The 23,213-nt window shown below is 46.3% G+C and overlaps 1 protein-coding gene across 2 annotated transcripts in view; it reads right to left on the reverse strand.

The window, feature by feature from the left end:
* Positions 1-23,213, reverse strand: part of Dync2li1 (dynein cytoplasmic 2 light intermediate chain 1) — a 32,949-nt gene continuing 9,736 nt past the window's right edge. The window contains 9 exon segments of one of the 2 annotated variants that reach the window (NM_001395083.1): positions 1-285; positions 6,625-6,717; positions 6,800-6,897; positions 9,297-9,367; positions 9,664-9,740; positions 13,673-13,750; positions 14,297-14,365; positions 15,146-15,332; positions 20,411-20,499. In NM_001395083.1, the coding sequence (NP_001382012.1) occupies positions 223-285; positions 6,625-6,717; positions 6,800-6,897; positions 9,297-9,367; positions 9,664-9,740; positions 13,673-13,750; positions 14,297-14,365; positions 15,146-15,332; positions 20,411-20,499 (825 nt within the window). In that variant the 3' untranslated portion in view covers positions 1-222. 2 annotated transcript variants of the gene reach the window in all.

Consider the following 23,213-nt stretch of genomic DNA (forward strand, 5'->3'; position numbering starts at 1 on the left):
TGCTAAGTGATAGAAAAATCTTTTATTTAGAAAAGAATGACACAGTGAATATTTGCCTTCTAAAGGACTTCAGAATAATCAGGAAGTTGTACCAGAACAAGAAATAGGTTTTCCCTAACAGATTATATGTCTCAACTTTCTTCACATGTTGCCATAGAAGGTAAGAAAATAATCTTCCTTGAACTTGGGAAGGAAGTCATAACCCACAACAGTGTAGCAGGCTCAGGAGTCCAGCTCGATTTGTTTCCAGGTCTTGGAGGAACTTCTCTTGTATTGCTCTAGTTCCTGAAACAAAGATTTGCATCACTTTAAGACAAACATAATTTCAGGTAAGTCCCCGTTAGCCACAGAGAGCAGCCTTTCCAGACTTCTCAAGGCTTCCTGCACTGACTGATTGCACTGAGAGCTTGTCTTCTAGAGGACTGCCCTAGGGATTCCGGGCAGACCAAGCAGCACTCAGACATGAACTATTTCCTACACAGAATATGCAGTGACTTTTCAATTAGCCAAAGGAAGCATTTATATCGCCAAGATTTAAAAGTAGCCATATTTGAAAGTGAAGCTCACTCTTTCCTAAAGTTAGTTTGAAGTTAGCAGATTATCAATATTTGAGATGTAGATATTCTTCAATACAGTGCTTTTGCTTTTAAGAATGCTGTCGTACTAGGGCACAGGCTGCTCTTCTAGAGGACCTGGGTTTGATTCCAGCTGTCACAGGGTGTCTCATGAATGTTTCTAACTGCAGTTTCAGGGGATCCAGTGCCCTCTTCTGTCTCTGAACGCATAGAGTACACAGAATACATGCAGGTAAACAACCACACATAAAATAAAATAATGAGAATAAATTAAAAAGAAACTTTTGGGCATATTGAGCTGGGTGTGTTGGTGCACATCTGAAGGCCAGCGTTGGGAGGCAGCGAGTGGGAGAACCTTAGGTTTAAGGTTGGCCTGGGTGTCACAGTAAGATCTCAAGGACTGGGGCTGTCACTCAGGAGTAGAGTGCTTATCTAGCAATGCACTTCTTCCCATCACAGAGAAGACAAATCGTAGTGTCAGGTATGGTGGCAAACGCCTTTAATTCCAGGCCCTGGGAGGCAAGAGCAGCAGAGGTCAGCCTGGCCTACATAGGGAACTGCACAACAAGACCCCAACTTAAACAAACAACAAACAAAACCCTCAAGCCCAAAACTCATTTGTTTGTTTTGATTCTTCAAGACACAGGCTCACTGTGTAGCCCCGGCTGTCCTGGAACTTGCTCTGCACACCAGGCTGGTCTCAGACTGACAGATTTGCCTCCCTCTGCCTCCTAGTTGCTAGGATTAAAGGCCTGCACCACCACTGGCTTTCTTAAAGACCAGAGAAACTAACAGACATGGCTTTGGAGATGGCTCAGTGGAGAGTTTGTCCTGAGAGCTTAAGACCTGAGTTCAAATCCCCACATCAAAAAGAACAACAAACAAAACGAGAACCATGAAGGACGTAGGCTGTGGACAGACAGATGCCCCTGTGAAGTCTCCACACTGGAACTCTAGCTGTCTGCAGAAAGGACTGATTAAGAAATCAGTCTAGGGCAGCCTAGTGAAACCAGTGTTAGACATATGTGCCCCATCAGAAGAACAACCGTGGGAAGAAGACGGGAGAGCTCTGCTCTCTCCTCTAGATTTCTACATCTTTTTTTTTTCTTTTTCTTTTTCTTTTTTTTTTTTTCTGGAGCTGGGGACCGAACCCAGGGCCTTGCACTTGCTAGGCAAGCGCTCTACCACTGAGCTAAATCCCCAACCCCTAGATTTCTACATCTTTAAAATAAGTTCATTTGACAGCAGAAGGAGAAGCCGTGGGTGGACAGTAGCACTCAAAAGGGAATCACCAAGGGTTATCTCCGGGCAGCCACTGTGCTGGCGACTGTATAAGCAACTGTACAAAGGGTGTCACGGTTCTGGATCAACAAGTGTGGTTGTTCTGGGAGATAGGTGAGCACTGTCCACTGGCTGAGGTTACTAACGGTCACAGTGGCTCCGAGCAAAATCCATGGCTGTGCTCATAGGAAGTGCCAGTTATCCTTCATGGTTATTCTTTAAGTTATAAAAACTGAGCTGCCGTAGACTTCCAAAGCTGTGTGTACACTTTAGAACACTTTTATGATACTAACTCTGTGCCAGTCTTCAGCGTGGCTTATGGTTGAGAGTCTCCAATCCAGTTAGCCAGTTAATTTCTACTTACACCACTGAAGATTGGGATAACTCATAGAAAGTGGATAACTGGGTGTGGTGGCACCAACTTCTAACCTCAGCCCTCAGGAGGCAGAGGGGAGCTCTAGGTGTGTGGGTACAGCCTGGTCTACATAATTTGTTCCAGACCAGCCATAACTACACAGCTAGACCTTGTCTCAAAACAAAACAAAACAAAACAAAACAAAACAAAACAAAACAAACAAAACAGAATTTATGAAAGACGTACTGCAACCTTCGTCTTTAACTGGAATCGCTTGGTTGTTTTTACCAAGACCAAGGGAAGGCAACTGCTTTGCAGTTCTTTGCTGGCTGTGATATACAATTTGCACATGACATTATAGAGAAAAGAACGCACCTTCGTGCCAAAGAAGGGGAAGCTGTAATTAGTTGATTCAGGACCCCGAACAGTCACAGGAGTTTCGATGTTGCCATCGGATGAAGTAGTACAACCGTGTTTGAAAGGTCATCAGAGTTTTCTTTACACAGATTCTGTGTCTGCTTCTAGAGCCATTAAAAAGCAAACCCAGGAAGCTGCCACCCAGGCTCACCTCTATCCACCCCAGCTCTCTTACGAAGCCCTGAAGGTTCTGAAGACATAGGGCCTATGGTTTTGTGATGACTGTGCTTATAGACTAGGACATGTTAACATGGCTCTTCTTTAACCATGTGACTCAGTTGTCAGTGTGCTTAATAAAAGCTTAGCCCTAGGAGCAAGCAGCATGTTTTAAACTGGGGATTTAAACAAGAAGACCTTAATGGGAAATCTCCCTCCCTCAGCTCCTGCTTTAAAGGACATGGTCTCCATGTGTAGCTGGGGCTAGCCTGCAACTCCCTATGCAGACCCCAGCCTCCAGGGCTGGGATTAAAATCACATATCAGCATGGTCATTTTCCTGTCCTGGTGGTTTAGAGTCATCAGAAAGGAAGGAGCCTCCCTTGAGGAAATGCCAGTGAGATCTAGTAAGGCATTTTCTCAATGGGGGAGGGCCCAGGCCACGTGGGTGGGGCCACCTCTAGGCTGGTGGTCCTGGGTTCTATAAGAAAGCAGGCTGAGCAAGCATTGTAGAACAGTTCAGTAAGCAGCATCCTCCATGGCCTCTGCACCAGCTCCTGCCTCCAGCTTCCTGCCCTGCTTGAATTCCTGCCCTGACTTCCTTTGGTGATGAACAGTGATGTGGAAGTGTAAGCTGAATAAACCCTTCCCTCCCCAGCTTGCTTTGGTCATGGCCTTTCATCACAGCAACTGTAACCATGGCTCAGACAGTCCCTCTAACAAAAACAATGAGAAGAGGTGAGGGACTAAGGTAGCACGTTCACAATTCCTACAGTCAGGAATGGCAGAGCTTGAGGACAGCAAAGGCACGGCGGCAGAATACCGAGGCAGCGGGCCCAGTGCCCATGGTGCCCATGGCGCCCATGTGCAATCTGACAGGAGAGACATTTGGGCCATAAGAGAAAAGACTGCTAATCTGTAAACACCGTGTCTGCAGGAAACCTGTGGTCTTCTACACATCCTCTGATCAGTGTGGGCTGGTGTCACAGGCTACAGGGCGTCACTGTATGGGGAAGGACTAGGTTCAAGACAGATACTGAAGGCCATGCTTGGTGCTGTTCTCCTTATTTTGTGATAAGACACCATGACCAAAGGAAACTTAGAGGGGAAAAGGGTTTATTTTAACTTACATATGTATCTGCATGTGTACATCCATTCATCAGTGAGGGAAGTCAGGGCAGGAACCTGGAGGCAAGAGCTGACGCAGAGGCCATGGAGGGGTGCTGCTGACCGGCTTGCTCTCCACAGCTTTCTCGGTCTGCTTTGTTACTGCTCTTGGGACACCAGCAAAGAAAGCACTCCACAGGCTTAGCTGCAGCCCAGGCCTTTTTTTTTTTTTTAAAGATTTATGTATTCATGTATTTTATGTATATGAGTTCAGCGTTCTGTCTTTATGCACATCAGAAGGTAATGGGATCCCATTGCAGATGGTTGTGAGTAACCATGTGAGTGCTGGGAATTGAACTCAGGACCTCTGGAGGAACAGTGAAGTGTTCTTAGCTCCTGGGCCATCCCTCCTGTCAGTCAATAGCCCAATATTACTGAGGCATTTTTTCAATTGAGGTTCTCTCTCGCATATGGCTCTAGCTTGTGTGAAATTGACATATAAGCAGACAGCACAGTGGCATATTCCCATAATTCCTCTGGGGAGATGAGGTTGCAGGATTGTCTGTGCAAGACCAGTCTGAGCTACAGAATGAGACCATCAAAAAGAGTTTTATTTGAACAGCTACCATAAAAGAAGTACTTTGTCACAAAGACTTCCAGCGAGGCATTGTGGGATGTGGTGGTGGGGTTATTTATAGAAAGAGTGAGAGCGGGGCTTTCCTGGTGGATCTGAATGGATTCGTGAGTTTGTTTCTCCATCCTAAAACTGTTGTGCTCTAACTTAACTGCACATGCATGAGTGAGTTTCACTTTCTGTTCAGGCCTAACGGCTGGGATGGGGAAGAAGACAAGAGGAAGGTCAAGTCTAATGTCCTGTGGTGCAGAGCTAGCCCTCGCTCATAGGCAGCTGCACTGTAATTAGATGATATAGGAGGTCATCTCTTCCCAGAAGAGGACTGAGCAAGTGCTGGGTCAGAGGTGTTAGAGCAGCCAGGCCACACTGTCCTGAGAGCCTGCAGGTTGCTCTTAGCAGTGACATAGCTGAAGGCAAATCCTAAGAGCATATTTAAGTCAGAAGCAGCTGAGCTCTTTTCTTTTAAATGAATATATTATCATTCAGTGTCAACTCAGATCTAAGGACTGCAATGCTACTTTCAAGGGGCAAATGCTACCCAGCAGTCCATAGTCATCAAAAGACAGAGGAGACAGCATCAAGACAAAGGTCTAGACAACTGGCGAGACTTCCACCTTAAGCTTAGAGGTTTTCTATTTTCTCTCCCAATCTCATCTACCATCTATTCATATATCTAACATCTATCTACCATCCGTCCGTCTATCTATCTATCTATCTACTTATCTACCTTTAGATATCAATCTTTAGAATCAAATATTAATTAAGTAATCAAGCATTAAATGACAATCATTGTGGTACCTTTACAGCAAAAGTATAAACCTTATGAAGATTCTATATTGGCATCTGAAATCTGTGTAATTTATCTACCAGGACCATACAAATAAAACTGGCAAAATGAAGATATTATAATGTTTTTTAGGTAAGTTTTAAAAAAAAGTGTCAGCTAAGAGAATCTAGCTGCTCTGATGCGTTGGCTGAACACAGTGTTGAGGATGGACGCTCCACTGTATCCAACGTGAAGTCAGAAGTGATGTAATTCCAAAGTGTACGTTCAGAGTTCCAAGTACATCAGCATATTACTAACCCTGTGCATGTGACTTTATTAAAGTAGTCACGATGCCATAGAAACAGATAATAACAGTTAATAATTCACTTGAATACCCATTGGGAAGTGACCTCCAGTAAACTCTCTAGCCAAGGTTCACATACAGTAAGGGTTACATTAGGTCGCTTCATTGCCCCTGCATCGTGCCTTCCTACAGCTGCAAAGCCATTTAAATATCCACAGCATATTCTCAAGTTGTCTGGAATGTGTTTAGATAAAACATTTTGCTTACTTAATTCTATGATGTCTTAGGCAAAGGGTGAGCCTTGGTCACCAGTCCCAGCGACTATTGGTGTTGGAACAGTAGACAGGTGTCTCCAAGTAACCCCTGTGACAGTGCGACTGTCCCAGTTGCAACGTTCGGCACACCCGCCCAGATGTGGTCATGCTCCCAGCTTGCAGAGTGTGCTACGCAAGCGTGTCCTCATACAAGGACAGATGACGTGGCATCTCATTTTATGACAGTAAAAGGAGGTCTGAAAATCTATGTCCAGTACTTGTGCCCTGGTGGAATTCCCCAACCCCTGTATTCTTTCTTGAGACTGGCCTCCTGAAACGGGGTGCCCTGCCCTGTCTACTTCTAAGCCCTTTCTTCAGAGATCCAGAGTCTGTCAGGTGTGCCTATGTGGCTTGGTCTGAAAGGGTAGAATCCTCAACTGGACAAGGTAACTTCCCTAGCACAAGGGAGGCATAGCTATGTCTAAGGAGGGAATAAGAAACAAACGCCTTCAAAGGCTCTTACAAGCAAGAGTATGTTCCGTGTCTCCCCAGCAGCGTGGGTGGGAGCCAGGGCCCATCTTAACATTGGAAAGGATCTGTGTGAACATTTACATTATCTTTGGGTGCTGAAATGGTGGGTGATTTTCAAGTTTCTTTTAACTGCATGTCAGAATTTTTTCTATACTTAAATAATTTTACAAGTAAAAAAAAAAACTAAGAAAATGTATGAATTCCCAATGAATACCACACTTTGGTGAAACTGGGTTTGAGAATACCTGATCCTTCTGAACCCTCATCTCGTCCACTTCACTTTCTGCATACTGTGGGTCCCGGGCTGGGTCCTGGATGGCCTTCAGGGTGCTGGTACTCTGGAATTACAGTTATGGGAGGAGAGGAGTTATCTCCTGGCATCCCGTCACCCGGCCAGCTCCCCTCGATGAAAGCATGTACCTTTGGTGGGAAGAGCTTTTCATACACCTTTTTCCACAGCTCCATAGGTGAGTGGGCCTGAAGCTTTCCAATGTCACTATCAGGAACAGGAGGAGACCCTAAAATGAAAAGTTTGCCCCAATTGACTACAAAGATTAAATTACTATTAATAAAGCAGATGGCGTTTATTAAAGCACCAATCCTAGGTCACTCACTTTCCATCTCCATGTTACAGACAGAAAGACATAACAGGTGAGCTATAACTGATTTCCCACACCCTCCACTGGTGCCTTGTTAACAGTAACTCCAGATCTCGGTGTTCACAATAGAAATATGCATGTATGGAGTGTTAATTTTATGCAGTGGCACCGCTTGTTTTACGTGAAACTGATCACTACCCAGAAGCTCATTCCTAGAGGATAATAAACTGCAGTAAGTATGGCTACGTTCCATAACCAGGAAAAGTTCAAATATTAATTAGAACTGTAGGAGAATATACATTGAAAGCCCACTAAAGCATATAGAGTACAGACTGGTAAAGTTTCTACACCACACACACACACATGTGTAAACACAGAGTACCGGAGAGACATGTGAGAGATCCTGCACGCACGCACGTGCACACATGCGTGCGCACACACACGAGGCTCCACTTCCTCTCCTGCCTGGCAGTGCTGGATTGTACCAAGAGCCTCGTTTATGTGAGGGCCCCTCACCACTGAGCTACAGTCCCAGTCAGTCCCTACTATTTTAATGAAGATAATGTATTTATAACTTCAATATTTAAATTAATTTGAAAAAATTTTAAAATTAGTTTCTGGCAATGTTCAATCTTTAACCTGAAATTTTCAGCCTTTGTAACATCTTTATTTAACCCCAAAATGTTCAACTGTTAACCTCCAAGGGCTCCCTTACCATCTTGGTGTGAAAGTACTGACTTGCTACTTGAGTGTGTGTATGTGTGTGTGTGTGCGCGTGTGTGCGTGTGTGGTGTGTGTGTGAGTGTGTGTGTGAGTATGTGTGTGTGGTGTGTGTGTGGTGTGTGTGTGTGTGGTGTGTGTGTGTGTGGTGTGTGTGTGGTGTGTGTGTGTGGTGTGTGTGTGGTGTGTGTGTGTGGTGTGTGTGTGGTGTGTGTGTGTGTGTGTGTATTTAATACTGGTGTTGAGAACTAAACCTGGGTCCTCTGGAACAGTAGCAAGTGTTCTTAATTGCTGAGCCACGTCTCAGTTCCAGCTTTTACTTAAATTAGCAAGCCCTTCTGGCCAACTGTTCTCTCAGAGGAGAATCCCAAGCATGTGTTACCTATTAGCACACACAGTGTTCCTCAGTGTTCCTGAGATTAAGCCGGCACTAATAAAAAAGATGCCAATCGGTTTACACAACCATTCGTTAGGCAACATCCACCCTTTGTGTTCAAACTCTATGCTCACGGCTAAAGGTGCCCACAGTTAAAGCCGGGCACCCTTAGCTCCCAAGAGTAAGCCAGGGTGGAAAGGTCTGCTGTTACCCTGTGAGAAATCAAACCACACCCAAAGGGCTTCACACAGGAAATAGCTCTCTGGGGAAGAGACGAGGCTTGATAACTGGACTATGGAATCTGGGAGTTTAGAAAATACAGCTCAGTAGCTGTAGCAAACTATTTTTTTAAAAAGATTTATTCATTTATTTTATGCATGAGTACACTGTAGCTGTCTTCAGACACACCAGAAGAGGGCATTGGATTCCCGTTACGGAAGGTTGTGAGCCACCATGTGGTTGCTGGGAATTGAACTCAGGACCTCTGGAAGAGCAGTCAGTGCTCTTAACCACTGAGCCATCTCTCCAGCCCTGAAGCAAACTATTCACTCTTTTTATTTCCTTAAATTTTGAAAGAGGGTCTTGTTGTACAGCCCAGTCTGTCTGGCTTTGAGGTTTAGGCAATCTCCCTCCCTTGGTCTCCCTAGTGCTAGGGTTATAAGACACACCACTGCACCCAACTGAAAGGCGGGCTTATATCGGAGAATTAGGGTGCATCTAATGTTCTCAGTTCATCCCATCACTTCGGTCTCATATATCTGATTAATCATTACATGCTCCAGAGTTCTCTGACCACCCTGGACTCCTAATGTCTTCTAAACTTGGGGAACTAGAATCCAGAAGTATGTGTGGTATGTGTGTATGTATGTGTGTGTGTGGTGTGTGTGTGTGTGTGGTGTGTGTGTGTGTGTGGTGTGTGTGTGTGTGGTGTGTGTGTGTGGTGTGTGTGTGTGGTGTGTGTGTGTGGTGTGTGTGTGTGGTATGTGTGTGTATGTACATATATTTTAGTAGAATAGAGAGTGGTTTGTCTCCATGCAGTGTCCTGCCTTCTATCACAAGTGTGCTGGAAGCGTCATCAATTCTGGGTATACGATAAATGAATATGCAGATAACTGTCAGAAAACGAAGCCAGAAATGGTGGTGTGCTGGAGACCAAGGAGGCAGGAGGAGAAAATCAATAAGCAACTTAAAAAGATTAAGCAATATTAATAAGTTCACCAACCTATTTGACATAAAGAATCCAATCCTGCTGTGATAAACAGTGGTTTATTTTGATCCACACACATTGATTTGCTGTATGGCAAAGAAAAAGATTGTAATTTAGTTCATCAATTGAATATGCTGCCATGCTCTAGTGTAAATACAAGGACACATTCAGTTAGGTCACGGATAAAAGCAATGACCCAAATGGGCCAATAACACTGGTTGTGACAGACAAACACCACAGCCAGCTCAAACCACGAGCAGGACAAAGCCAGAAAAGACACGTGCTAAAAATTAATAGAGGAAAATCACAAGCAGAGGAAAGTGGTGGCGGAAGACAAGACACCCGGGAACGGGGGAACTGATTGGAAAATATGTACCAATACCTCTTATCAATACCGAATGCCAACTGGTTGATGACACCGCGCATCTTCAGTAGCAGAGCTTCTGATTTGCTGGTAAACTTAGAGACAAACGGGAGATAAATCACACTCTGCTTTCTCATCCTCTAACAGTAAAGCGCAGCTTTGAACCAGAGCAACGTCTTTCCTCAAAACACTTACATCTGAGTACACAAAACAGAAGCTCTTTAAGCGAGCGCGGTAAGCTTGCCTCGGTACCCAGAGTTCATGAGTGCGTGGTGTGGAAAGGACCCCTGTGAGCCCACCAATCATTTCACCACTTCAACAATCAGAATTTGTTTTTAGTTTGTACATTTGTGTTTGCTGAAATGTTTGTGGTGTGTGTTGACATGAGCAGTCTTACTATGCTCTAAAAGAAAAACTCCCCCGATCTAACTGGGTTGGTTAGACAACGAGAGGCGTATAGTAAAGGTAACTGTGGCATCTGCAGGCACCCTGCTGCCAACAAGGTGGCTGTGGCAGCTGCGGGTGGGGACAGTCACACTGGTGCTGCCTGAATTGACTTTTTAGCTTCTTTTCTGAGTTGCCTGTAGAGCCTGAAAAAAAAGAACTAGTGAATCCTCTCCGGGTAGATCTAAGAGGACCAAACGGCAGCATTTCAGGTCGGTGAAAGGAGGTCCTGCCACCAAGAGTTAGGCTCTGATGCAGTGTAAGCAGACATTCGAGCTTTCTCTGCAGACTGCTGGTCCCTGTTTGCCTCCAATCCCTTGCCATTCAAAGGCAAGGAGAGTGGCTCAGCTGTGTGATCTAAAGTAAAGATGCCAGCTTTCTCGTTCCCGTGGCAGTCACGAGACAACTTTAACTCTGGCATAAGAAAAGGCTCACAGAGGAAGTATGTAAGGGGGTACAAATTCATTCAGACCACTCATTTAAAACAAAGAATTCAATAATGCTCACGTTTATCATGTGATATTTAAAAATAGGGAGGTTTTTAACTTAAAAAGATTGTTGTACTTAGTTTTACTAAGAAATTATATATTATTACTTAATTAATATATTATTATATAATTAATTATATAATTAATATATTGTTACTGATTTAAACTATAACTTTGTAATATTTTGTTTTTATTATATGGGCAAGGAGAAAACCTAAGCACAAATGTTTCCCTGGATGGAGGGGTGGGAGAGCATTCGAGCTTTCTCATTAACTCTTCACCTGCTGCCTCTCAAACCCCTCCACACACAGTGGGTGCTCCTGAGTCAGCTCAGTGTGGGACCCGCCTGTCCCCACCCAGAGCCACCCCTTCCACTTTTAGACCATGGCCGGTTCCGATGCGCCTCTCCACTCATTAGCAGAGATGTTCTAACTAGAAACTTCCTCCCCATTGGTTCTTTTCAAAATGGCTGAAAGGCTTTCCAAGCCTTCCATCAGGCTGACACATAAGGAATGTGAAGTGCTTTAGAGGCTTGGAAATCGAAATTAAACAGAATGCACAGCACTTCAGCTGTGGAAGCAGAAGGCTCCGCCCCCACCATGGCGTCTGTACATTTCTCTTAGTGCTTGACTCAGAGGAAAGGAGTTCACCAGCTATTTCCACAAAAGCTAGGGTAGCTTCGTTTTTGTTTTTTGAGACAGGGTCTCATTATACAGGCCTGAAAAAGGTAGACTATTTTAAGTCCCACAACTAATCTTTTAATGGATATTTTAAGTTTGCTTAGCAAAAGCAGTTCAGAAATTAAGGTATTTTTCAGCAAAATTATTTTATATTTAATCTTTTGTTTAAAGGATAAGCAAGATCTGGCCTACCCCAGAAGAGAATTACAGTTCCGTGTTTTTGAGACAGGGTCTTACTGCATGACTTGGATTGCATGCACTTGAGGGCCTCCTGCCCCACCTCTTGAGTGTGTCCCGCTCTTCCCACCTTTGCTAAGTCCATGTTTCAGACCCTACACTAAGCGCCCCGCACACCCCACACACCCCTCACATCCCACACACCCTTCACACCCCTCATACCCCACACACCCCTCACACCCCTCACACCCCACACACCCTTCACACCCCTCACACCCCACACACCCCTCACACCCCTCACACCCCACACACCTCTCACACCCCTCACACCCCACACACCCCTCACACCCCTCACACCCCTCACACCCCACACACCCCTCACACCCCTCACACCCCGCACACCCCTCATACCCCACACACCCCTCACACCCCACACACCCCTCACACCCCTCACACCCCACACACCCCTCACACCCCTCACACCCTCACACCCCTCATACCCCACACACCCCTCACACCCCTCACACCCCTCACACCCCGCACACCCCTCACACCCCTCATACCCCACACACCCCTCACACCCCACACACCCCACACACCCCTCACACCCCACACACCCCTCACACCCCACACACCCCACACACCCCTCACACCCCTCACACCCCGCACACCCCGCACACCCCACACACCCCTCACACCCCACACACCCCTCACACACCTCACACCCCTCACACCCCACACACCCCTCACACCCCTCACACCCCTCACACCCCACACACCCCTCACACCCCACACACCCCTCACACCCCTCACACCCCGCACACCCCACACACCCCTCACACCCCACACACCCCTCACACACCTCACACCCCTCATACCCCACACACCCCTCACACCCCACACACCCCTCACACCCCACACACCCCACACACCCCACACACCCCTCACACCCCTCACACCCCGCACACCTCACACACCCCTCACACCCCACACACCCCTCACACACCTCACACCCCACACACCCCTCACACCCCTCATACCCCACACACCCCTCACACCCCACACACCCCTCACACCCCACACACCCCTCACACCCCGCACACCCCACACACCCCGCACACCCCACACACCCCTCACACACCTCACACCCCTCACACCCCACACACCCCTCACACCCCTCACACCCCTCATACCCCACACACCCCTCACACCCCACACACCCCTCACACCCCACACACCCCTCACACCCCACACACCCCACACACCCCTCACACCCCACACACCCCTCACACCCCACACACCCCACACACCCCTCACACCCCTCACACCCTTCACACCCCACACACCCCTCACACTCCTCACACCCCACACACCCCACACACCCTTCACACCCCACATACCCCTCACACCCCTCACACCCCACACACCCCACACACCCTTCACACCCCTCACACCCCACACACCCTTCACACCCCTCATACCCCACACACCCCTCACACCCCACACACCCCTCACACCCCACACACCCCGCACACCCCACACACCCCTCACACCCCTCACACCCTTCACACCCCTCATACCCCACGCACCCCTCACACCCCACACACCCTTCACACCCCACACACCCCTCACACCCCACACACCCCTCACACCCCTCACACCCTTCACACCCCTCACACCCTTCACACCCCTCACACCCCTCACACCCCGCACACCCCTTCGCTGCTCTGCATGAAGCAGGCAGGCACTGTTCCCATCCGTGTTTATCTGAGAGGAGAGGAGGCAGAAGTGGGTTGCCTAATTATGTGTCTAATAAGGGGTCGGTCACCCTGACAATGATCTGGGCAGTTCGACTGCAAAAGTTGTGGTTTTAACCTCTACACAGCATTGTTTCTACATAAAAACAGCATCCTATTAAAGTTCCTCCCTTCCACCCTTCCTTTGAGGGAATATAGACTCTAATTCTTGAAGATAAAAATAAAAATGTGTGAACACACCAATGTCTCTCTGACGCTCGACTGGGCTTACAGATACAAGCCATGGAGGGAGGAGAGGCCATGGGCAGAGTGTTCTGCAGATGCCCTGTCTAAGGGCCTGCAGGAGAGAGCAGAGCTTTGGAAGTCGGAAGGACGGGGGCAGGGTGAGCCTAGCATCTTATTCCGTCTGTGCAGCCTTCTGTCTCCTTCCTACACTCCTTCCTCTCCGTGCGTGCGAGCCCAGAGGACGGGGAGCACTGACCATCAGCGAGGCTCCGTAGTAATGCGCCACAAAGCGCAGGGTCTTACAGATCACCTTTCTCTTCTCAGGGTCAAAATCCTGTGGAAGGAAATTATTAAAAGGAAAAATAAGCCAGAGGTCTCGCCAGCTCACTCGGGGAGAAACACATTGTTTGTTTTTAAATCCCCACCCTGAGGAGTCCGGCTCGGTCACCCCCACGTTCACGTCAGGAGACTGAACAAGCCGCGGCCTCCCGCTGCTATCAGATCTGTTTAAGCGCTGGCTTCAGAGAGCCCAGATGGAGGCACACATTTCATCCTGCGCAATACCCTAAGGACTCTCTGACAAGCCAAGATAAGAAGAAACTAATTTCCTACTTTCCTCAATTTAAAGTTGGGAAGGAAATCTTCTCCCTCAGCGCTCAAGATTTGTTTAAGTCTTCTGCCTCACCCCGTTCTAACCAACGGCTCATTTTCTTCACCTCCTTGGGGTGTCCGCACCACATTGTCCTCTCTACAACCTTTTAGAGGGGGGCTCTGAGCCGGTCCCTTCCAGAGCTAATTTTCTCATTGCGTCATTTTCATGCCTCCCCATAAAAGCGTAGCTACACACGCCCAATAAACAGCTAGACGTGGAAGCACTTACCTGGAAAATGTCATATTTACTTCCAATAATGACCAGAGGTATTGGAAATGGGTCAATTAATTCACGATCCTGTTAATAAACACATATACCTGATTTTAGCTGTGTATTGCTAGTCTCTTTGGAATCTCTATTTATTTCAGAAAACCTCTTCTCACTTCACTGATGTTGACCATACTTTCTGTCATAGAGTTTGCTATGACATTAACTTTCACTTTGTGCTATATTTTAAGTGTAAAGCCAGAGATGGCAATTATCCTAATTCACGGTACTCATTCACTTCCGTGGCCTGCTATTCTGGGTTGTTTTGGTTTTTACCAAGGCAGGGTTTCTCTGTGTAGCCGTGGCTGTCCTGGAACTTGTTTTGTAGCCCAGGCTGACCTCGAACTCTGATCTGCCTGCCTCTGCCTCCCAAGTGCTGGGATCAGGGGTGGTTGCCACCTCCACCTGCCTTTCCTACCTGGTTTACCTATGACGCTAAGGAGTTTCTAACCTACGGCGCTGGGAGGCAACAGAACCTCTGCTCCTGCTTCAGTCTGCAGCTTCAGTCCTCCCCAGCTCAACCTGGATTTTCATTCTTCCTCTTACAGGGATTATAAAATCCATATCAAGATTCTACTCTGAACTCCACTTCTCTTGAGGTAAGACACACAGCAGTAAACAAGGAGACATCGTCGTCTGGATCTTCTCTTACTGCCGCTCTTACTGAGCTTTATAAAATTCCCTCATTTTCCGGTAAATCGGTTCATTTACATCAAACAAATGTTAAGTGGTGCAGAAAATGAAAGAGGTTGCATCGCAAAGCCTTCGCCACTCTGTGGTGCCGAGGCCAGAGCGAGGCAGAGAGCTCACCGGATGGTCCTTCTGCATGACGCTCCACATCCTCTGCCTCATCTCAGACGAGGCCTTCGAGTTGGCCTTGCCCAGCTTCATTGTCACCTTGTCTACGTGGCTTTTTGTGGCTTGCAACAGATTTTCCATGGTGGGCCAAAGATCATTAGGTTTGGAAAGATCCAAAACAAGAACAATAGAAAACGTCCTAAAGAGATTAAAACAGCTTTAAACAAAGAGAGTCCCAAGGTGACTGTTTTGAGCCACGACTGTCCTGAAATTTATCTAATGTGTAAAAATACCCAGCATGCCATTATTCCAAGATGGAGTGAGAACTCGCTCACAGCCTGCTGTGCTCTGCTGTCCTACCCTACTGGTGCTCACTGCTTGTTCTTACAGCTAAGAACCATCCAGTTCAGACAGAGAAGCTGAACTCAAACCGCTCCGGCGATGCCATGTTTAGACCTAATTTTACCTGGTGCTCCACAGAAGAGGGGCAAAAATGATCTCAATGCCACGGTCAGCAGCAATGCGATATAAACAGAGGGGAACGGACACACTGACGAGCCTCACTGGGAAACCAACGGGTTTACTTAAGCTTTTCCTAGGCAGCCTCCCTAGAAGATGTGTCCCATTTTATGGATCTGAAAATAGAAGCATATATCTATATAGCTAGTAACTGAAGAAGGGTCTTTAAATCAAAGTCGTCTGTCTTCCAGACTATACTGCTCTGTCTCTTGGACAGCACAACTCTATTAGCAGAGGACGCTGCCATCGCCACAAGCCGTGGACTCCACTCCGACATATTAAACAAATCTGAATCTAATCTCTACAACAAAATAACCCATTACAAAAAGACTCCAATAACTCCAAAGAGCTATGCTATTGGCCAAGGGGAAAATAAAAGGAATGGAGGGATGGCTCAGCAGTTAGCCCTGGCTGTTCTTCCAGAAAGCGAGAAGGTTCAAGTCCCTGGCTCACAAACATCTGACTCTAGTTCCTGGGGGGGAGGGGGGGAACAGACACCCTCTGCTGGCCGCTGTAGGTACTGCAGGCATGAGGTGCACCGATAGAAAGTTTTTAAAAATTTAAAAAATGGAGTGGTGACAGAGAGACGCCTGTGTCTGCCTCTCAGGTGCTAGCATCAGAGTTGTGCACCCTCACACCCAGCTCAGGTACAGCACCCCTACTCAACAGGCAAATATTCCGAGAGGACACAAAATGATGCTATTCAGGATTTTTGTGGGGTCAGTCAACCCGGTATTTTGGGTAATTCACACAAAACAGTATCTAAATTCTGTCCCTGTGGTCTCAGTTTAGTAAGGATCCTTTAGATACTAGTTATCAAACATATCTGTAAAATTCTTGTCATTTCTATGTCACTGATTAAGTTTATAAATGTCTGCCTCTCTGTGGAGTCATATACTAAGTGTGTAGTGTGTAGTAGTAAAGAAGTTTTACTAATTTTACTTTTAGAGCTTTAGCATAAAGCTAAAAGAGTTTTTGTTTTTTAAAAGACTTGTGAACTCTTGTACTATGGTCAAGTAGTACAATATAAAAATCATACTAATCCTGAATTAACCCTGAAAATAGGCAGAACAGAAACGGATTAGCTAACTTTTTGTTTCTAGTACTGTATTGCTCTGTGCCTTCTTCATGGCAAATGTTAGCTAAGGTCACAGCTTAGCAATTCTTAAAGTGAGACCAGACCACAGGAATTGCTAGAGCATTTAAATCTGCAAGTTAATCTGAGAAGGCTTCAAATCAGCAGTTAAGGAGACTAGGCCTAGATCTCTATTTCCAAGAACTGGGCAATTCTAGACAAGTCCAGGCCTCAGGAGCTGCCACACCATCTAGCCTGCGGCAAGGTCAATGGGTCAGCAACAGTTCCCAGCCCCCACACCCCAGTGATGGAATGTCTGTGGTGATGGACCCAACAGATTAACATAGAGGTCACCTACCCCAGAGTTCCCTAATGTGCTTTAAACCAGGCCTGCAAGCTCACTTGGGTGTCTCTCTATCTTGGTGATGGGAGACCCCAGCATGCTGGACTCTGCAGAATAAAACATCCTTTGTGTTTACACGCTATCTGAATCCTGGGACAGGATTCAGTGAATCGTGGACCGGTAACAAAGCCTGTGGAAACATTCTGTTCTAGAAACATTATGTCAAGGGTAAACAATATCTAATTGCGTGTGGCAATATATCAGTTTCTCAGTTTGCTGGAGTTAACTCAAAACAAGGAAATTATGTGTCAAACTAATTCCAGTTTAAAAATTCTCTGTGGTTAGCAACTACATGAAGTGAGATCCTCACTAACTGACTTTGGACCCAGACCTGGGCTTAATTCATTATAACCTGGGTCCTTTTCCTCTTCCAAAACTGGCTCCTGCTGTCCTGGGACAGAACATCTCAGACCTGACACAGTGGGGTAAAGAAACATGCAAGGTTTTCACTTCTTGTAGAACCCCAAATTTCCGAAAGTCTGTCTGGCCCCGTCTCAGATTACGTGAGGAAGAGTAAGGTTGAGTGCAAGTCTGGCCTCGTACAGGAAAAGTGGGCCTCTGTTTGCAGTCTTCCAGCCTCTTGGCCACACAAGGTGACAGCGGGCCTTCAGCTCCTCCCTACTCTCATTATTTCCACTCTTACCGCCTCTTCTCAAAGGTCACCTACAAACCATACTAATTCCTAGTAAGCTTTGCTTATCGCCATTAAAGAAAGTGACAGCTTTGATCACAGCACTCAGAAGGCAGAGGGAAGCTCTGAGTTTGAGACCAGCATGGACTAGAGTTCCAGGGGAGCTAGGAATGCACAGAGAAATCCTGTCTGGGAAAAAGAAGAAAGAAGGAGGAGGAAGAAGAGGAAGAGGAGGAAAGGAAGAGGAGGAGGGGGAGGGGAAGAAGAGGAACAACAGCAAAGTCAAATGTAAAACTCTGTAGTTGTAAAGTTTTTTAACAAACCAATCAACCCAAAAAAAGAAAACAAAACAAAGCAAAACCAAAGAAACAAACAAACAAAACCCCACAACACCTTAATGTCCCAGGGAAAAGGGATTTATAAGCAGAAACCAGGGACCTCCATGTATATATAAAGCCTAACTGAACATCTTGCCACCAAATGTAGTACTGGGAACAGGTTACATCTAAATGAGTTGTTGGCCAATGGGGTCCCATGGGAACCCCAAACAGCCTGGCTGTTGTCAAGACTGTAGGCTGCTCTCCACGCACTGGCAACATTGCTGAAGACAGCATCTACACAACTCGTTGAACACGGAGAAATCAACTGGTGACTACACAGAGCCTTCACCCCATGGGCTAGCGTCTTCAGAGCAAGGCACTCTGCACACTACCAAAGGAGAAACGCAAGACGAACTCAGTACTTCTACGTACAACGGTGTCCTGCCTACAAGACACGCTGGTGCAGCAGTACACAAAGCCTGTAAGAGGAATAACTGATATCTGATTTAATTTAGTGCCCACTGTGGACGATGGAGCCCAACCCAACAATGTCTGCATATCCAAGAACCCGAGACTAAACAGTTCAGGATACACAGAGACCCACAGCCAGACACACAGACCCACAGCCAGACACACAGACCCACAACCAGACATTATGCCCTGAGTGAGAGTCCTTAGGTCACTCAGGCCTAACTCACTGTCTCTATTGAACACCTCCTCCCTCAGGGCTCAGGGAACCCTGCTGAAGAGGAGGCAGAGGGGACAGAAGAAGCTGAGGAAATGAGGCCCCGAAGTCAGCGGCTCTGTGCACATATGAACTCACAGAGCCTGAGGCAGCACTCACAGGGCTGCATGGGTCTGCACCACACGGGACTGAAAGCTGCTATAACCTTACAAATGACAACTCAGTCTCGTCCAATGGAGCCTGTGATGACTGTTCTTAGTCAACTTGACTACAATTGGAATGAACTAAAACCCAAGTAGCTGGATGAGCTCGTTCGAGATTGTTTTAAATCTAAATCCCTGAGGTGGAAGATCCACCTTTAACCTGGGCCGCATCATCTGCTGCCAACCTATCAAAGGCATGAGAGAGAAGCTGGCTCTCTGTCTGCTTGCTCTTACTCTTGCTAGCAGATCCATTTCTTCACTGGCACTAGAGCCTACTTCTCAGGGTGCCAGCATCTACTCAACAGCAGCGGAGACATCCGCTTCCTGCCCCTCGCTGCACAGCCTAACGGTAAGGAAGCCTGCTGACAAGAAGACTCTAGTTTGTGGAGCCCCAGGCCATATTGATGCCTCCAGCTCTGGGAGATCTGATGCTCTCTTCTGGTCTCCAGGATCACTCGGATACACATGTGCATACACATATACACAACACACGCACTTGTGTGCACACCCCATGTGCGCACACACATACACGTACGCAGATACACAGGCACACACGTGCACACCTACACGCACACAAACACCACACGTGATAATGCATGCTTTTAATCCTAGTACTCAGAAGGCATTCAGGTGGAGCTCTGTGAGTTGGAAGCTACTGGGGCAATATTGTTAGACTCTATCTCAAAACGAATGAGAATAAACTGCATTTCACTAAAAGGAAGACACTGCTGGTTAAGTAAAGCCAGTCTGACCTGTATCCAGATAACTTTGGACATGCAACTGTCTTGGAAAGAAGTTGTGATTTGGTCCCTAGGGCTCTTCATGCCTGAAGCGTGACAAAGACTTGCTGGGTCCTCTGTATTTGGTTCAGGCAAGAGCAAGGGTTTGTGTTCATCTCTAATAAGAAATATTCCAAACTCGATTTATTTTTTTTCTTGGCTAGGATCAGGCCCCAGCAACACAGAATGTCACAAGTTTCCACATCTGATATGGCCAATGTGTGGGAGTGTCTGTGGGTTTGGAGTTTACCCCTTGGCCTTGATTCTTAAAAGTCAGTAGAGAGACCTCTCCTCTTCAACACAGGCATCCTTTGGATGGAGGCCGGTAACACTGGTGTTAAATTCCACGGGAGGCTGACACCAGCCAGCTGAAGACGAATCCCACTGAGTTAACTCACACTAAGACGATTGGAAAGAATCAAGCTTTTCGTACTTTTGAAAATGAATTCATCACCAAATACTATTCGACATTTTCCCCTGCAGGCAGGTTTGTAAAGTACGCGGCTGGCAGGACAAGCCTCACTCAGCCCTGGCCGGAGCCTCGGGTCCTTCAGGACTTATCTGGAAGTGGTGCAGTCCGAGCTCATGAGAAGGAAGGGGCTGCAGTCACCCCAGACAATATAAAACTGTCTCACCGAAGGAAGCCTGTGACTTCCACTCACCTTAAGGTGTCGACTGTAATTGGGATGCTGATTAAGTCCAGTAACGAGGTTCCTCCACCCAGCTCCCAAAAGTGAGCAATGTCTTTTGGCTGAAAGAAAATAGAGGGTTTAAGAAATACTCAATTTTAAACTTTTAAGTATTCTGTTATACTTTATTAGCACCTATCAGTAATAATTATAGATACAAAATATTCTGCCCTCATGAACCCTTTCTTTATCCTGGAAACTCTTCTTTCCTCTATTCATACCTTGAAATACAGCAAATACATTCCAAAGAACAAAGGAACTGTCAGCGATACACATTTTTCTGTGAAATAAATACCAACTCTGTTTATACCTTATAGAAAGTATACACAGTGCTCCCGGCTTTATAAATAACAATATCACACAAAATATGCACTTAAATAAAATTTAGGTATAATTATTCAGTTTAGCACACTTGGGATTCTCCATGGACATATAGCAGGGAGGCAGAGCATTCTGATCTAAAAATGCAGATGCTCACGAGTGAGCTACACAGGTAGGGCCTAAGCTAACCTAGGCCTGAGCAAAACCGTTCTGGGAAAGGCTAGCCACACCTCTCCATTTGGAGGACTCTTCAGCTAAGAGGGGACTGACAAGGCCAGCTAGCCATGCAGTTTTAACCAGTGTGATCCAGGCCCAGCTCAGGACTGCTCACTGGGGCGTCTCGCCATCGTCAACAAAGGCTCTGAGGAGCAAGCACTTTGTCCTGTACGGGGCAACAGTTTGCCTCCATCTAGAACTCATAATGAAACATTTCATCGACAAAGATGTGATGCTCTGAGAACAGATTTAGAAAATCCCTGCGCCATGGTCCAAAGTTTAGAGGGAACACAGGTGCCAGGCAGTTGTCATCTGGGCTTTCATGACCTGCTACCATGAACACAGATGGCAAATGGCAGTTAAGCGCATTTTAGAGGAATATTTGTTATTTTCCTTTCATCGGGACAATTCTCGTAATCTCTAAAACCGTTTTACTATTGTTGATACTGAATCACTAATGTTTGTGGAATGAGTCAGTTTTCACTGGAAAATCTCTCTTGCTTCACAATGTCACAAAGCAAAGTTTTACAGCCTTTCTCAGAAGTTAAGTTTGTGAGAGCAGTTTCAAGTTTCCCATAAAAAAGATAGCTCACGTCATAATCCACGTGAGTCACAAAAATGAGATTCTCCTGGATCTCAGTGTGTTCTTTTCTTTTTAATTTCTCGGTTTTAATAACCCACTTTCGTTGGTAGATCCAGAAAGCAATCGCAGGCACTTTTGATTCTTGTACATTTACATCCGTCATAAAATTCTTTCTTTCTTTTCTATTTTGTGAGACAAGGTCTCACTACACAGTTCTGGTTGGACTGGAACTTACTACATAGACTAGGCTGACTTTGAACTCACCAAGATCCACCTGCTTCCACTTCCTGAGTGCTGGGATCGTGGATCTGTCCTGCCATACAACCCTTTAATTCACCCTCTAGTGAGCAAACATTTGAACTAGATCATTCTATACGAATGTGCTGTTGTATGGAGGTAATAGACCCTTCTGCTCACACTGTCCTTCACACACCTAAGAAACGACCTTGGCTGTGAGACATCCAAAAGCAATTTTCACTTAGGAATTTCTGTCCCATACCATACCATATATTACTCTGTGTTCTTCCCCTCTGCTGAACAGTTTCTAACATCTTCTGAACAGATATTAAAACAGGTAGAAAACAGACTCAATTAGGCCTGTGGTCTCCAGAAGTGCTACCACTTTATAGTTTTTCCCTCCCAACAATCTAGAGGTTGAATTCAGGAGTAAAGAATTCTAGGCAAGTCCTCTAACTTTGAGCTACAATCCCAACTCTATTTAAAAACAAAAAGCGAAAACCACTAATAATTTAGTGCAAGCTATTCTAATGTGGACATGGTGATTTACACCTCTAATATCATCCCTCAGAAGGTCTGAGGCAGGGGGAGTGCGAACTCAAGGCCATTCTGGGGTGAGAGACCAACCTGTCCCTAAAATAAAACAGAAGCACCAAGGGGTGGAGCTCAGAGCTAAGAGTGCTCATGGCCTTTGTAGAAGACCCTGCCTCTGTTCTGAGCATCCACATCCGGCAGCTCCGAATGCCTGTAGCTCCAGTTCTTGGCAAGCCAGTGCCTTCTCGTCTCTACAGGCACCTGACTCCTGCGAATACCCACACAAAGATACACATGCAAACACATCATTAAAACAAGACACTGGGAGTTACCATATGAGGGAGGGAAGCAAATTCCACTAGAGATTATGTGCTACCAAGGAAAACCTTCACTCTAGAAATGGGTTACATTTTGTTGAGTTATTGGCCACAGACTTCCCACAGACCACCTCCACAATGATCAAACTTCGCAGGCTTTGACACTGTCACTGTTTACCCCCCACGACTGGATGTTAGGGCCCCATGTCATCAAACATGGAGAATTTAACTTGTGCTCAACCTAAGGTCTCATGCCTTCGGATTAGTGTTCATAGTGTATCAGAAGAAAATAACAACCGTCATATCACCCAGCTACAAACTCAACAACAGCGACTTGCCTGTGAGATACACTGCTGCAAAACTGGCACGAAGGTTATGGGAGCAACCAACCACTTTTTAATTGGATTTATGGCCTCCTCCATGAGGTAGACCCCATGTCAGACTATTAATGAGGACATTAACCTGAGACAGATCACAGGCTTGGGGAAAGCCTGCTACTCTTATTCTTCTGTGTGAACACAGCAAAACCATGGCTCCTAACAACAGTTATAGCCACAGGTTAGTGCAC

Source organism: Rattus norvegicus, chromosome 6, assembly GCF_021556685.1.
Source record: "Rattus norvegicus strain SHRSP/BbbUtx chromosome 6, alternate assembly SHRSP_T2T, whole genome shotgun sequence".
NCBI classification, from domain to species: domain Eukaryota; kingdom Metazoa; phylum Chordata; class Mammalia; order Rodentia; family Muridae; genus Rattus; species Rattus norvegicus.